This window comes from Trachinotus anak, unplaced genomic scaffold, assembly GCF_046630095.1.
Source record: "Trachinotus anak isolate AG129_WGS33_773 ecotype Australia unplaced genomic scaffold, CSIRO_AGI_Tana_v1 ptg000016l, whole genome shotgun sequence".
In the NCBI taxonomy this organism is placed as follows: domain Eukaryota; kingdom Metazoa; phylum Chordata; class Actinopteri; order Carangiformes; family Carangidae; genus Trachinotus; species Trachinotus anak.
In genome coordinates, this window is record NW_027273867.1 from 7869867 (window position 1) to 7886496 (window position 16630).

Sequence of the window (16630 nt, forward strand, 5' to 3'; positions counted from 1 at the left end):
TATTATCATACCAACAGAGAGCAATATCTTTGCTACAAGTCCCGCAGAACTGTATTATCATTTGGAGTACCCCAACGATCAGGTCTTGAACCATCACTATTTCTTATTCATATGAATGATCTTGCTGCTGTGTCAAACACTATATTCCCTACTTTATTTGCAGATGACACACATCTTGTTGTTTCCCACAAACATTTCAAAACCCTTTACTGATGAGGCAAACCTTGGTCTTCTCGTCCATTCCAAGTGGTTCATAATTATCAATATCAAACAAACTTATTTCATCATATTTGAAAGAAGAGGTATAACAAGGATATACAGTGGTTGGACAATGAAACTGAAACACCTGCCAATTTAGTGTTGGAGGTTTCATGGCTAAATTTGACCAGCCTGGTGGCCAGTCTTCATTGATTGCACATTGCACCAATAAGAGCAGAGTGTGAAGGTTCAATTAGCAAAGTAATAGCACAGTTTTGCTCAAAATATTGCAATGCACACAACATTATGGGTGACATATCAGAGTTCAAAAGAGGACAAATTGTTGGTGCATGTCTTGCTGGCGCATCAAGACAGCAAGTCTTTGTGATGTATCAAAAGCCACGGTATCCAGGTTAATGTCAGCATACCACCAAGAAGGACGAACCACATCCAACAGGAGTAACTGTGGACGCAAGAGGAAGCTGTCTGAAAGGGATGTCCGGGTGATAACCCGGATTGTATCCAAAAAAACATAAAACCACAGCTGCTCAACTCACTGCAGAATTAAATGTGCACCTCAACTCTCCTGTTTCCACCAAAACTGTCCGTCGGGAGCTCCACAGAGTCAATATACACGGCCAGGCTGCTATGGCCAAACCTTTGGTCACTCGTGCCAATGCCAAACGTCGGTTTCAATGGTGCCAGCAGCGCAAATCTTGGGATGTGAAACATGTATTGTTCTCTGATGAGTCCACCTTTACTGTCTTTCCCACATCCGGGAGAGTTACGGTGTGGAGAAGCCCCAAAGAAGCGTACCACCCAGACTGTTGCATGCCCAGAGTGAAGCATGGGGGTGGATCAGTGATGGTTTGGGCTGCAATATCATGGCATTCCCTTGGCCCAATACTTGTGCTAGATGGGCGCGTCACTGCCAAGGACTACCGAACCATTCTGGAGGACCATGTGCACCCAATGGTTCAAACATTGTATCCTGAAGACGGTGCCACTTTGGGGTGTTTTGGAGGAGCGAGTCAGGAAACGTTTTCCTCCACCAGCATCACGTAGTGACCTGGCCACTATTCTGCAGGAAGAATGGCTCAAAATCCCTCTGGCCACTGTGCAGGACTTGTATCTGTCATTCCCAAGACGAATTGATGCTGTATTGGCCGCAAAAGGAGGCCCTACACCATACTAATGAATTATTGTGGTCTAAAACCAGGCGTTTCAGTTTCATTGTCCAACCCCTGTAACTCAATAACTTAATTGAGGGTAAAGAAATTGACAGAGTAACATCCACTTGAATGAGGACACAAACAGGTAAATATACCAACAAGAGATCACCTCTTTAGATGAGGCTGCAGGTGATGAAATCAAAACAATGAAACTGAGTTTACTTCACAGCAATTTTATTGTGAATAGATGTTTAAGTCAAACTTTTGAGGCACATTTGGCTTTGCACATCACAAGTCACTGGAACATCAGCTGTTTGCTGTCATAAAGTACAAAATATTGACAGCTCAGATCACATGAATTCCGAGAAGTGAGGGTTACCGTGAAATCATTTTTTTTTTAAATGTACAGTTTTTTAATAATCAATAACTCCAGATTTTTCAAAGTAAAAATCTGGCATATAAAAAGTATTATCCCATCTAAAATTCACTGTCTTCAGGAAATTCTTTAGATGTTTCAAAACATAATCTTTAGCCCTCTGCCTGTTCTCATCTGTACACGTCTCAGATGCTGGCTGTGCTTGCATTTTAACTTCATCCTCGTTTTTGAACAAGTTGCTCAGGCTCTCAGCTTCAGCACAGTGGCCATGAGCCCCCTTGCTTCTTTCATTCATGATTGTTTGTAAACCAAATAAATTCCCACATGTTATACAAGGAGGCATTTTAGTCATTCTGCTAAGGCTAAACACCTCACACCTAACACTCTGTGGAAGTTTGATTGTTCCATCAAAGTATGGTTTCTTGCTCTTATCTGGAATGTAGGTCATTATTGCATCAGCTACTCGACTGTCCCAGGCACTTAAACAGGAGGCAGCGACCATGATCTTCCCTTGAATACGGCCAGAAGTGGACATGGAGACTCCATAGTATCTGACTGCATCTGGGCTCTTGTTCTTTTGAGAGATGCCGATGGCGAATGAGATCAGAGGCTTTCCTTCTTTACCCCTGGACAATTTACTGATGAAGTCTCGCAGCATTTGTATTATTTTGTCTTCATTCTCTTGTCCAATCAGGTGAACAATCTGGAAACAATAACAAATATTATAAAACTGCTGTTTTCCCCACAAATACGGTATTATTGGGTCATGCTTTGTGTTTGTGAAATTCACTGAGGTACATTAATCATAAACTGTAATATCTGTGCAGGTTTAAGTGCGGTAGCAACTCCATGCAATTTTACAAACTGTATTATCTTTTGACAAACTATCATCTTACCATGTCTAGCAGAAATGAAATTGGACTCCTCTTGGGTAGTTGAGAGGAGTAGAATTTAAAAGGGTTTGGGAAGAGAGTTTTCAATTCTTTCAGTTTCTTTTTATCTCTCACAATATCTTTTGGGGAACATCGTGGACTATTGATCACTCCCAAAAAGAAGATGCTGTGAAGAATCTGTAAAGTGAAAATACAGGTCACACACAAAGAGATATGACTTTTGTTGTATGAGAGGAATTATGTTTTCCAAAATACACTGACATTACATTATGTCCAAAAACAGAAACTTTGTCCCCATCAGACATACCTCATCCACTAATATTGTAGTATCTTCTTCAGTCTGTTCACTCAGTTTCAACATTTCTTCAATGATCATGAGAGCATTCCTTGTGAAAAGCTTTTTACGTTGTAGATTTACTTTCCTAAAAAAATAAACAATAGTTTTGTAAAAAATAATCATCAGACAATTGAGGCAGAATGCACCTGTATCGTGATTCAGTAAATCAGCTGACTCACCCTTTTTGTTTTTTTCCTCTGCGAGCCTGATGTAATTGGAGGAAACACAGGACACATTACAACAATTACACATTTCACTGACAACATCAATTAAATTAACAGAGTATAATTTAATTATTGTAATATAACATATTGACAAAGGAAGACACTCAAAAGTAGCTACTCACCATCTGAAAGTTCTGAAGAAATGAAACTCAGACAGAGAGAGAAGATAAGTCCCTCCCTCAACATTGTTGTGACGTAAAACCAAACATATACAATATGATTCACCTTTATTAGATATGAATATTACAGTGAACAGTAAACACTGAGTGAAACCACAAACAATGGTGATGATATGAGATTTATTGTTCTACAGGAATGCTATAGAACTAGTTTCCTCACAGCTGAAAAGAACAGCACATCTCCGTGAGTGTGTAAATGCACAAGGAGTGGCAGTGAAAACACACAGACACACGTCAGATGTTAAACTCCTGACGCCTTCTCTGAAAAAGGCGTTGTGTGGATGGCAGCATATGTTGCTCCAAAACCTGTATATACCATTCAGCATTAATGGAGCCTTCCCAGATGTGCAAGCTAAAAGAATTCTAAATTTTGAGACCACAGGACAGTTTCCATTTCACCTCAGACCATCTTAAATGAGCTCAGGCCCAGAGAAGTCAGCAACGTTTCTGGATCATGTTTAGATATGGTTTCTTCTTTGCATGGTAGAGTTTCAACCTGCATTTGTGGATGAAGGAACAAACTGTGTTCACAGACAGTGGTTTTCAGAAGTGTTCCTGAGCCCATGCAGTGATTTCCACTATAGAATCATATCTGTTTTTAATGCAGTGTCGCCTGAGGACCTGAAGATCACAGCCATCCATGACTGGTTTTCAGCCTTGTCCCTTGCACACAGAGATTTCTCCTAATTCTCTGAATCTTTTAATGATATTATAAACCGTAGATGCTGAAATTCCCAAATTCTTTTCAATTTTACGTTGAAGAACATTATTCTTAAATTGTTGCACTATTTGCCCACACAGTCTTTCACAGAGTGGTGAACCTCTCCCCATCTTCACCATCTTCAACCAGGTGTTTTTTGTTTTGTTTTGTTTAGTTTTTTTAGCATTACACAACTTTTCCAGGCTTTTATTGCCCCTTTCATTTCCTGTTGATGTGTTGCTGGCATCAAATTCAAATTGAGTATATATTTTTCATAAAACAGTTTTGACATTTGATATGTTGTCTTTGTTCTATTTTCAATTAAATATGAGTTTACATGATTTACACATCATTGCCTTCTGTATTATTTACATTTTACAAAGTGTCCCAAGTTTTTTGGAAACAAGGTTGTACAATAAGACTTTAACATTAAAACAAAATATATCTTTAATAGCTAGATTTTTCTTTTGTGTAATAAGTTATCTGTATTTCTGGGTGTGGCGTAAAAAGTCATGATGTGGCTGAAAAGCTGCAAAAATGTCACTGAACTAAAGTGAAAGGAGAAAAGAAAATCACAGGTCATGCAGCAACAACTCATTTAACTATAGGTATTAAGTTGTGCTTTTTCATAATGTTAAATGAGAATTAACAACAACACACATGCACACACTGAGCGACACAATTAAAAATTTCTTTACTTCTAAGTCTATTTACTTTATTGTATTTTATTATCATATTTAATAGCCTTGTGTGTTTTTGATCTTGTGTATTATTGCTGCACAACTAATTGTATAATTGTGTAATTCTACTTTATTTGACTTAATATTTCAAACCTTTGCCACATCAAACCACATATTTTCTCACTGATGTGTTTTCTATTCTGGGAACTGACTGTTTCAGTCATGTAGGTGTGGCTGCAAAATTAAGCTCCTTATTTCCTTAAGTTTGTTTGCTATTACTGGGGGTTTTCCATGTGAACTAATTTCAGTTACTCAAGCTGATCAGTGAATTTTAGTGCCTTTTTTCCTCATTAATTTACACCCAACACCCATAATGACAAAGTTAAAACAGCATTTTTGAAATTTTTGAAAATTTATTAAAAATGAAAAACTGAAATATCACAGTGACATAAGTATTCAGACCCTTTGCCCTGACACTGGAGATTTAGCTCAGGTGATATGGGGAAGCCTACAAAAATATTTTTGTTGTATTGAAGGTTTGCAAGAGCACAGTGACCTCCATCATTCTTAAATGGAAGAAGTTTGGAACAACCTGGACTCTCAGCGCTGGCCGCCTGGCCAAACTGATCACATGGATTCCAAGTACCACCAAAAAAACTATATAACATTTTAATCAACAATGACAATAATGAGTATGCTATAGGAATTTTTCTGGACCTTTCTGAAGTTTTCAACAGTGTAAATCATTTTATATTATTCTTGAAGTTACATAGAGAGAGAAGTTACAAGTCCAAGAGAGCTGTATGATCATGCGGAGTACCCCAAGGATCAGTTCTTGAACCAAATTCTTGTTGTTTCTAACAAACATTTCTAAACCCTTATTAATAAGGGCTTCTAGTGGTTGCACCTGAACAAATCGTCACCAAATTTCATCATATTTGCAGGAAATATTAAGTATAATAAAGATGAAGCCAAGCTCTTTATTGACGGTAAAGAAATTGAATCAAGTAACATCCACTCGATTGATGAAAAATGTTTTTGGAAGGAACACACACACACACACACACACAAACACACCAAAATCCATAAAAAGTTTGTCTGCATCTCCCTTTCTATCATACATAAATATCTAAGCTTCATTTCTTTTATTATAGGAGATCCAAGCAGCGAATGCTGCAAACATTTTTAAGCAAGTTCATCAGGCTCTGAGCTTCAGCAAAGGCACCAAAGAGCCTCTATGGCAACTTTACAATGGCTCCAGCCATTAACTCACCCTTTGACTCAGTTATTTCCTGCCCAAAGATCATGTGGAATTATCACAACCCAGGTCCAGTGGCTCCTCTCTGAGGTGGTAGCCAAGACATGTAGTGTCCCTGACACTTTCCTAAGTGGTCATAGTGTCTCTTTTTACAATTCATATTAACAAAAGAGAATCCAATAATCGTCATTTGATGACTCCTGTATAGAGGACAGCAACAGAGAGAGAAAGAGAGAGAGAGAGAAAGAGGGAGAGAGAGAAAATTAATAATGCTCAATACAGAATGCAGCCTTTGACTGGATGTTACAAACCCCTCCTCTTCACATGCATGAACTCATACTTCAAGGAGAGTCTGAGTAAACTGGACTTGTTTTGTGAGACAGGTTCTGTGAAGCCATAAAGACAATCAGGCTCTCAACTTCAGCAACAGCAACTGTGTTGTTTCACTGTCACATGACATAACACACAACCATTGCACCAACTCAACTGTATTAGGTTGTTCCGGAGAAAGTGAACAGATGGAAGCTCGATGTCCCGCTCCCTCACTTTTTCAAGTACATCTGAGTGAATGATAAATTACTCTGCACAAGACACACCTGAAAGAGGCACCTGAGTTACTCAACAGGTTATTAAGATCCGCATACATACACTGCATATAAAAAATTCATCTTGCCTTTACAAAGCTTCACTCAAAGTTTCAAATCAGTGTAAGCTTTTTAAAGATCTTTTTTTTGAGAATTACCACCTTAGTTTTATCCCTGCACCAAAGATAAAAACACCCACCTGCACGCTGTCTGGCGATTCTGAGATTCTCCAGGAATCTGGACTTTTTTGATGTCACCAGTTTATGATGCTCTTCGTCCAACCTCCTCCCCACAGGACCTTTCCTCACTTCTGCCCAGTCCTCCTTTGTCTACACGCAACAAATGATAGAAGAACACTGTTGTCAACGCCCACAGGTGCTCAGTCATCAGGATAAAGAATCATAAACCCTGCTTGTTCCCAGCAAATGACTCTAACTTCTCACCATATCTTTGAAGGCCTCCCCGTTGTAATAGCTCTTGGATGCTGGATACTCCATTCCCTCGTCCCACAGCTGATTCAGGCTTGAAGCCACCAGATGCAGCTCCTCTCCATCGTAGGCATACACCTTTTTGTCCTCACAGGTCATCAGAACGAGCTGGTCACACGGGCATGAGGTGCCCTCTGCTACACCTACAACCTGCATCTTCACTGTCTTGGGGAGGTAGAATTTTCCCCACCCGTTCACCTCATCCTTTCTCTCTTTGTAAATGGTGTCCTCCAGGTCTCCGACTATGATCGTGGCACTAGCTGGATTCTTTAAGGTTATTCTCATGTGTTTCCACTTGGAAACATGATCTGACACCCATGCCAGGTATTCTGGACCTGAAACACATGCCAGACAAGAGGAGTTTGATGGAGGAGATGGAAAATATTTATGATAGCAAGGTTTTTATGATGGCGGGAGGCAAAGATGTGTGTGGTCTACCTCTTATTCCGTTGCACCTTGGGAAATTACACATGTCAAATTGGCGACCTGCCGATCTGAAATGTAGGAAGAAAAAAAAACTTGAGAGTCTAATTATAGAAGTTACATTATTTAGACTTGACACCTCTCTGCACATGTGTGATTTGTCAGTGTGGGCTATATAAAATAAAATTAAATGTTAGATTTCTTATAATTTGCTTCTTCAGTGCTTCAAGCAGCACAAATAAATCTCAGACTCAACCTCACCATGCAATGAAACTATGACTCAGCACCACTGAGGGACATGAGAAAATACTGGGGATTTTTGTGATCAGTGTGAAGTGATATCTTAAAATACGTAGATGTGACCCATCAATTTATTTTCCACATTTCCCCTGAAATTCTTGGGGCAAAATTTAGTTATTATTTGTGATACTGCAACCATCTTGTACTTGCTTTATATTAAACACCTTTCAAGTATTCAAAATACTAATATCCCTAAATGAAGAGGAGTAAAAAGCTATACTCAAGTAAAAGTATTGTTACTTTGTAAGAAAAAAAAATAGCACTCAAGTAGACATAAAATAGTCCTCAAAGTAACTACTTCAGTTACAGTGCAAAAGTTTCTACTGTAAAAGACCACAATGGGGCCAAGAGTCTGAGAGACCTCTGCTCCTCTGGTATTATATTATTTGTCATTGCTCGTATAAAATTCCCTGAACAGAATAAAAATCTGGTTCTTACAGGCAGTTGTTTGATGAACCGTTCTTCATTCTGTCTCTGTGTCACCTGGAAAAAAAATGTGTTGTTAAAGCAGTGGAGAATGAATATATAAGTCCGTTACTCAAGCACTGAAAGTACTTATAGTACATTGGAGTATTATAATAATATTACAACAGAATCACACAGAGTTTTTATTAAACACTAGGCAATATCATAGAAATAATAGAAAACAATTCACCTAAATGTGACTGATAAATTATAATGATACAGTCAAGTACTGTATTTCACAGGTGTCCTGCTGGACTAATGGTTAAAATGCAGGCATATAGCTACAACACTGCATTACACAGCCCTCTCTTTTTTGGGACTGTCTCTGCTATGTGTGAATAAAAGCTGAAAAATAATGTCAGTGTTTCCATATGAAATATTAATATCATTACATTTCATGAATTGTATTGCGCAACTTGCTTACTTAATAGACATTTTAATGTTGCAATAAATAAAAGTATTTGTAAGAAAATAATCAGTTAATGTGAAAAGAGTCACTTTCATGATTCAGTATTTATTTGTGATGAGTAAATTAATGAATTCTGAATGTTTGTTAAGTTCACAGTCTAGAAAATAGGAGCTAACTAACAGTAGTTAGTTGCTTTTCTGTGGTTTGGGCTTCCTTTAACTTTCAGGGTGGCTGCATCACACAAGCAACAAATTAAACAAACACTTGCATTTTAAGTAGGCCGAACTGTCTCTGAAAAGTCTGTTATTATTCAATATAAAACTCCAGCCTCAAGTTTGTCTCTCACACAGGACACACATAAGCACTCACATATTAGTCCAGAAAGATTGTTTCTATTTTATTTTTCAAATACGTGTATGCACAAATTGTTGTTGTTATCTTTATCACATAAATTTAAAAAAAAAGCATTTTGACATACTTTTTATGTTTTAATAAATAAATGTTTCATAAATCTGAATCCTTTTCAAATTACAGTTTAAAAATGAGTTTTTCAGCTTCATTACTCATAGGTGGTACAACAATCAGCAGTCAGCAGGATGATACTTCCTCATGTGTTCCCCCGCACACAACCAGAGTCGAGGCTTCAGGCTTCAGCCATTGTTCTTTCGTGAGGCTGATCATCTCAAATGTGAAAACTATATTCATACACTTGACAACGATGTTTTCCTACACAGTAAACAACATAAAAGGCGAACTATGTACATAACCCATGTTTTCCATGGTCGCTGTTAATGTAAGTACGTTTAAATCTGAAAGATATCAATCGAAAGTGTGATTTAAAACAATCCACAATCACTAATGTTTATCAAACATATACAAGTTTAAAAAAGGTATTTACCACTGCTGAGGATCTGCCGCCTTCAGTTTCTTCACAGAAGTCAAAGCGAAACTAAGGTGAAACCAGGTCTTATTTGTTAAATAAATGGAAGGCAGGTACTAATCAATATGGTGTTTTTTGTTGTCATTTTCATCAAAAACATTTAAGTGTTTTGAAATATTAACTCCATTGTTAAATTAACTCCAGTGTTAAATTACATATATTTTTAAGTGTTGACTTTAACACTATGAAAGAGTTCACATTTAAATTAACTCAAGGTGAGAGTTACATTTTACTCTAGATGGTATGACTGTTTTAACTCCCTCATGAGTTCAGTTTTAACTCCTGAAAAGGTTTAAATACTTTAACTCTGCCCTAGAGTGTTTTCGATGGTCTCACATATACACTCACACTGAGTTGATTTTAACTCTCAGAGAGTTTATTCCAAAGGCCAGAATTTGCTGTGTACCACACAAAAAATTCAGCACCTGCATTTTTTACTCAGTTCATTTCAGCAAACTAATTGCCTTAAACCTTTTTAGTTGCAGGGAAACAAACCATCAAACATGTCTGAAACTACTTGTACAGTTTCTTTAGTTGAATGATGAACAGGCTCATAATTGACTGCACAACAGTTACATCACAACACTATTCTCAACTTAACAACATATTAAAACAAAGGCTGACCTAAAACACCTTTGCTAACTTCCTTTTTTTTCCTTTTATTAAAGATGTTTTAATAAAATACTCCCACTTTGACCTCTGATGTTTAGCCAACATCATCTTTTCATTATAATTATAACTGTGTGAAGCGATTCTCTGAAGCTTCTCAGTTTGCTAACATTTTATGAACCAGCTTTGTGAATGTTTTAGACGGTGATGGAGGCAAATTTGCACAACACAAAAAGCAAATAGCACAGTCACACTTAAGCCTTTTTAGGCACAGACAGAGACAAGAGACCTACTGCACTTTTTTCCCTTGTGTGTTTAGGTTTCAGCAGAAGCAAATGCACTTCATGTCTTCTTTGTAATTCCACACCTCTTCAACTGTGAAGCTCATCTTATTGTAATGATGTGAACATTAAACACGCACTTCGTGCATCGATACAGTAATTTTTTTGTCTGTCTTTTTTAGACTGAATTTAATATTGCTACCTTTAAAGAGAAAAACACAACTAAAATGAAATTGTAATTCTAATTTTTATTTTTTTGAATGTAAAATGTGGGAGGAACCGGAGCACCCGGAGTAAACCCACACCAGCACGGTGGTTCAGTGGTTAACTGAGCCACCGTGCTGGCCTGGACGTTTCTCACAGCAGACATTTTGACTTGGAAACCACAAGAGTGCCTCCATCAAGGTGTATCAACTGCATCATGTGTCAAAATGTCTACTGTGAGAAAGGTCTGTTGGTGGCATTCATCTTGAAGGAAAGCAGTTCTCTAGGTTCTCGACTACCCTCCATCTCATCTGACCTACTACAAGTCAGGTGAGGTGGAGGGCGAGTGTGAGGATTTGAGAACCTGATTGTGGTTTCCTTCAAGATGAATGCCGTATTGGGGAAGGGGGCGGGGGAGGGGGCGGGGGTGGGGTCGGGGGCGGGGGTAGGTGTGGAGGGGGAGGGGGGTGGGGTGATGGTGATGATTTAGTCATCACGGTTGCCCTTGATGCACCACCTGAAGGGCTTGGTCAGAGCTTTCCCCATAGCTGTGAAGAACCTGGCGACCTTGGACTTCTTCTTCTTCTTGGGTGGACTGGGGAGGGCATTCACATGGATTTCAAGATACTTCACAAGAGCATCGTCAAAAGATGGATCATCTGATGCTGTTGCAGCCTCCAGTAGTTGCTCTGGGCAGACAAACTCCTTGTGAAGATCTTTAGTCATGGCCTTGTTGATTTTCTTCATCTTGTCCTTGGTCTTTCTGAAATCAGAGTTGCGCATGTTGATCTGATCGTGTGCCACATCTGTCAGACGCTTGGTGATGGCGTTGATGTCTACCGCCTGTGGGGATCCTGCAGTTGTGCTCGGGACTTTTGTGATGAGCCTCAGGAGAAGAGCAGTCATGAGGTCGTTGGTCATCTCGTCTGTTATAGAAGAGGAGCTATCAGATGACCCTGCTAAGAGCCCCTTACCTGGCTCCTCAGGGGTTGGCACCTGACTGGGTTGACATCCTTCAGGACTGGGGTGAGAAACTGGTGGAGGCTCAGAATATTTCTCAGGAGATTCTCTCGTTGCCAAGTCACGACTATCGACAAGGTCCCTGACATTCACACCTTCATCATTGAAGGATTCAGATGCTGCAGCTTCACATGGAGGTGGTGTCTGACCTGAATAAGGTGTAGCCTGCTTGTCGCTGACTTCAGGGGACTCTGGCGCGATGGTGTCATTGGTTTCTGGTGTGGACAGCATGTTTGAGATAACCTCTTGGATGTCACTGAGTGCACCAGACACTTCCTCACTGTAACTAGTTGTCTCTGAAGGCTCTTTGTTCAACCAGAGTTGCAACTTCTGCAGGAACTTTGCCACAGCGTCCTCCGTCATGGCGTAAAGAACTTCAGGAGAAAACTTTAACCGAATGGTGCCCACCTTCCTCTTGAGTTCAGAGATGACAGAGTTAGAAAATAATCTGTCCATTGAAAATGTGGGAACCTGATACGTCTGACCAGCCATCAGATGCCCGTACACTTTGTCGATCAGTTCCTTTGAAAACTTCTTGATCTTGTCACTGGCCTCCATGTTCTCTGGTGTTTTGCTGGCATGTCCTGTAGAATCCTCCGGCTGGAGAAGCTTGTCAAACAAGCTGTCCACATCAGTTTTTATGGTCTCCAGACTAACTGTGGACTTCTTTGTCTCCAGGCCGATCTCGCTCATCATGCTGGTTGGACTGGGAGCTTCAGGTGTAGTCACTGGAGACTCTTGAACAGCTCCTGGTAGCAGGTATTCGTCTTCGGTGAGTCTCGGCTGAGGGGACACTGAGCTCTTCTTGAGACTCACCAGGAACTCTGAGTCTTGTGTCTTCAACTTGCTCTTCAGCTCTGCCATCATTTTGTCAAACTGTTCCTGGGCAAACCTGGAAAAGCTGTGTTTGCGATATTTTTGGTTGGCATCAGTGGTTCTGTCTGAAGGTCTGGCCTGTGCAGCAAAGAACTCTCTCACCTTGTTAAAAATTAAACTCATATTAAAATGAGGTGTCGGTGAGCTGCTTTTCTCGCTGCATCCAGCAACATATTCAAAATTGTCATAATGCAGATCCTCTAGTATAACTTTGATGATATCAGATGCTGCCTCCTGAACATCCAGAACATCCAGAGACATGACAGACAGGGAAGAATCTTCGTCCTCTTCTGTCACGTCTGGTGTCTCGCTGGACCATTTCATGAAAATGTCAGTCACAGCTTTCGTTGCTAAGGGGACAGAGATCTTGGACTTTATGCTCAGAGGTGTTTCACATTTCTCTGGTTCCTCTATTTCAAGGATCTCTGATGTGGACTCTGAGCTTTCGTGTGGGGCAGACTCGATGATTTCTGGATGCCAGCACTCTCCCAGGCACTGGAATTTCAGGTTCTTCAAATATCTTGTCAGACATTTGGCAGCATGAGACACCATTTGAGCAAGAGACGTAATGTTGGACATGGAGCCACTGACAAAAACAGCAGGCTGTGAAGGCCAGACAGGGCTGCTGATGGCCACAGACACAATGGAGTTGACTTTTTCTGTAACTTCCCTCTCCACTAGTGCTGTCAGCTGTTCAGCACTCTCACATTTCTCCTGTGGGACATGAAGAGCGACAGCAAAGCTACCAGAGAGAGAGTCTCCCACTTTTGTGTTGAGGTTCTGCAGAGATGTGGTTAAATCAGCCTGAGATTCCCTCCTGTGAAAACTCTCCTCAATCATTGGTTTGATCATTCTCAAAATGATTGTACAGAGTGTCTGTACCACTTCTGTACACAAGTCAGCCAGCATAGCAGTTGTGGCTGAGTCGGGAATCCCTTCAGCTAACATGTTCCACTGTACTGCAGAGAATCGTTCAAAATATTTGTTGACTACGGGCAAAAGAGCCTCGGGTGTGATGACGGTTGGGTTGTCCATCTGGGATCCGGATCGGTCCATCGCAGACAATTCTTGTGTCACTACGCTGCTGTAGCTTCGGTTTGTTACAAACTTACTGTAAATGTTCAGCAGTGTTTGAATTTTCACTGTTCTTTCAGAGTGTGTGCTTGAAGTCACTTGTCTGGAGTGAAAATGAAAATGCAGATTTTAAAAGCCAGTTTACCATGGAGACTTTCCACTATATGACGTCATGACGTGGAACAAAGGCATTTCCTTCATATCTACGTCACAAAGGCAATTACGTCTCTCTCACACACAGATTCACGCATGCGCGCACAAACAGAGGCGCGCATGCGCACACAGACGCTCCACAACTCTTTTATTATTGAATGAAACACGACAATCAAGTACAAATCTAGTTTTTTTTTTTTAAATAAGCAGAATTATTTTTTTAATTAAATTGAAATTATATCTTTATTATATGTACTATTATTATTATCATCCATATCAATTTCCCCAAATAAAGTGTGAATTAAGGTGTTACCTGTGGGAAACATCAGCGCTGCCTCCTCACAAGCCGACGGTACAGCCTGTGTTGTTGATGATATGGATGAAACAGTTGGGCGGTGCTGTCACGTCAGTATCTAAAGATGCCTCCATTCATTAACTGAGGTAAATGTGTCTTTCATTCACCCCCCACATGAAGGGAAGTCAGCACAGTTTTTTCTTCATATGGAGTCAGGAGAGTCCACGGACCACCTGTGCGCTCAGGACGCACGGGATCAACCGGAGACTCACACCGAGGCTGGCCGGGTGGTAATTTCACTGAGAGAGAGGGCAGGACCAAGGAGGTGTAGGTTTTTATTTCATCTACATGTCGAGATGTAGGTTTTTATTTCATCTTGTAGGTGTAGGTTTTTATTTCATCTTGGTCCTGCCCTCTCTGTCAGTGAAATTACCACCCGGCCAGCTCGGTGTGAGTCTCCGGTTGATCCCGTGCGTCCTGAGCGCACAGGTGGTCCGTGGACGCTCCTGACTCCATATGAAGAAAAAACTGTGCTGACTTCCCTTCATGTGGGGGGTGAATGAAAGACACATTTACCTCAGTTAATGAATGGAGGCATCTTTAGATACTGACGTGACAGCACCGCCCAACTGTTTCATCCATATCATCAACAACACAGGCTGTACCGTCGGCTTGTGAGGAGGCAGCGCTGATGTTTCCCACAGGTAACACCTTAATTCACACTTTATTTGGGGAAATTGATATGGATGATAATAATAATAGTACATATAATAAAAATATAATTTCAATTTAATTTAAAAAATAATTCTGCTTATTTAAAAAAAAACTAGATTTGTACTTGATTGTCGTGTTTCATTCAATAATGAATGAGTTGTGGAGCGTCTGTGTGCGCATGCGCGCCTCTGTTTGTGCGCGCATGCGTGATTGTGTGTGTGAGAGAGACGTAATTGCCTTTGTGACGTAGATATGGAAGGAAATGCCTTTGATCCACGTCATGACGTCATATAGTGGAAAGTCTCCATGGTAAACTGGCTTTTAAAATCTGCATTTTCATTTTCACTCCAGACAAGTGACTTCAAGCACACACTCTGAAAGAACAGTGAAAATTCAAACACTGCTGAACATTTACAGTAAGTTTGTAACAAAGCGAAGCTACAGCAGCGTAGTGACACAAGAATTGTCTGCGATGGACCGATCCGGATCCCAGATGGACAACCCAACCGTCATCACACCCGAGGCTCTTTTGCCCGTAGTCAACAAATATTTTGAACGATTCTCTGCAGTACAGTGGAACATGTTAGCTGAAGGGATTCCCGACTCGGCCACAACTGCTATGCTGGCTGACTTGTGTACAGAAGTGGTACAGACACTCTGTACAATCATTTTGAGAATGATCAAACCAATGATTGAGGAGAGTTTTCACAGGAGGGAATCTCAGGCTGATTTAACCACATCTCTGCAGAACCTCAACACAAAAGTGGGAGACTCTCTCTCTGGTAGCTTTGCTGTCGCTCTTCATGTCCCACAGGAGAAATGTGAGAGTGCTGAACAGCTGACAGCACTAGTGGAGAGGGAAGTTACAGAAAAAGTCAACTCCATTGTGTCTGTGGCCATCAGCAGCCCTGTCTGGCCTTCACAGCCTGCTGTTTTTGTCAGTGGCTCCATGTCCAACATTACGTCTCTTGCTCAAATGGTGTCTCATGCTGCCAAATGTCTGACAAGATATTTGAAGAACCTGAAATTCCAGTGCCTGGGAGAGTGCTGGCATCCAGAAATCATCGAGTCTGCCCCACACGAAAGCTCAGAGTCCACATCAGAGATCCTTGAAATAGAGGAACCAGAGAAATGTGAAACACCTCTGAGCATAAAGTCCAAGATCTCTGTCCCCTTAGCAACGAAAGCTGTGACTGACATTTTCATGAAATGGTCCAGCGAGACACCAGACGTGACAGAAGAAGATTCTTCCCTGTCTGTCATGTCTCTGGATGTTCTGGATGTTCAGGAGGCAGCATCTGATATCATCAAAGTTATACTAGAGGATCTGCATTATGACAATTTTGAATATGTTGCTGGATGCAGCGAGAAAAGCAGCTCACCGACACCTCATTTTAATATGAGTTTAATTTTTAACAAGGTGAGAGAGTTCTTTGCTGCACAGGCCAGACCTTCAGACAGAACCACTGATGCCAACCAAAAATATCGCAAACACAGCTTTTCCAGGTTTGCCCAGGAACAGTTTGACAAAATGATGGCAGAGCTGAAGAGCAAGTTGAAGACACAAGACTCAGAGTTCCTGGTGAGTCTCAAGAAGAGCTCAGTGTCCCCTCAGCCGAGACTCACCGAAGACGAATACCTGCTACCAGGAGCTGTTCAAGAGTCTCCAGTGACTACACCTGAAGCTCCCAGTCCAACCAGCATGATGAGCGAGATCGGCCTGGAGACAAAGAAGTCCACAGTTAGTCTGGAGACCTTAAAAACTGATGTGGACAGCT

General features: G+C 40.7%; 2 protein-coding genes across 5 annotated transcripts in view; both read right to left on the minus strand.

Annotated features, from left to right (window-relative positions):
* Positions 1 to 1283: 1283 nt before the first annotated feature.
* Positions 1284 to 16630, minus strand: part of LOC139634442 (uncharacterized) — a 34039-nt gene continuing 18692 nt past the window's right edge. Inside the window, exons 2-10 of one of the 4 annotated variants that reach the window (XM_071500897.1) lie at positions 8251 to 8295; positions 7528 to 7583; positions 7045 to 7424; positions 6801 to 6930; positions 3323 to 6217; positions 3156 to 3181; positions 2947 to 3061; positions 2643 to 2816; positions 1284 to 2449 (exon numbers count right to left, since the gene is read on the minus strand). In XM_071500897.1, coding sequence (XP_071356998.1) covers positions 6204 to 6217; positions 6801 to 6930; positions 7045 to 7424; positions 7528 to 7583; positions 8251 to 8279 — 609 coding nt within the window. In that variant the 5' untranslated portion in view covers positions 8280 to 8295 and the 3' untranslated portion in view covers positions 1284 to 2449; positions 2643 to 2816; positions 2947 to 3061; positions 3156 to 3181; positions 3323 to 6203. The other 3 variants (XM_071500894.1, XM_071500895.1, XM_071500896.1) reach the window with 3 other exon arrangements.
* On the minus strand, positions 11207 to 14262 carry LOC139634230 (uncharacterized). The gene is made up of 2 exons (XM_071500552.1): positions 14157 to 14262; positions 11207 to 13793 (listed from the first exon to the last, which is right to left on the minus strand). Exon 2 carries the CDS (start codon positions 13670 to 13672, stop codon positions 11207 to 11209), a length of 2466 nt encoding a protein of 821 aa, XP_071356653.1. The 5' UTR covers positions 13673 to 13793; positions 14157 to 14262.

Bases quoted from the DNA above. Each gene is read 5' to 3' on its own strand.
- LOC139634230 (XM_071500552.1), bottom strand. From the start codon at position 13,672: ATGGACCGATCCGGATCCCAGATGGACAACCCAACCGTCATCACACCC.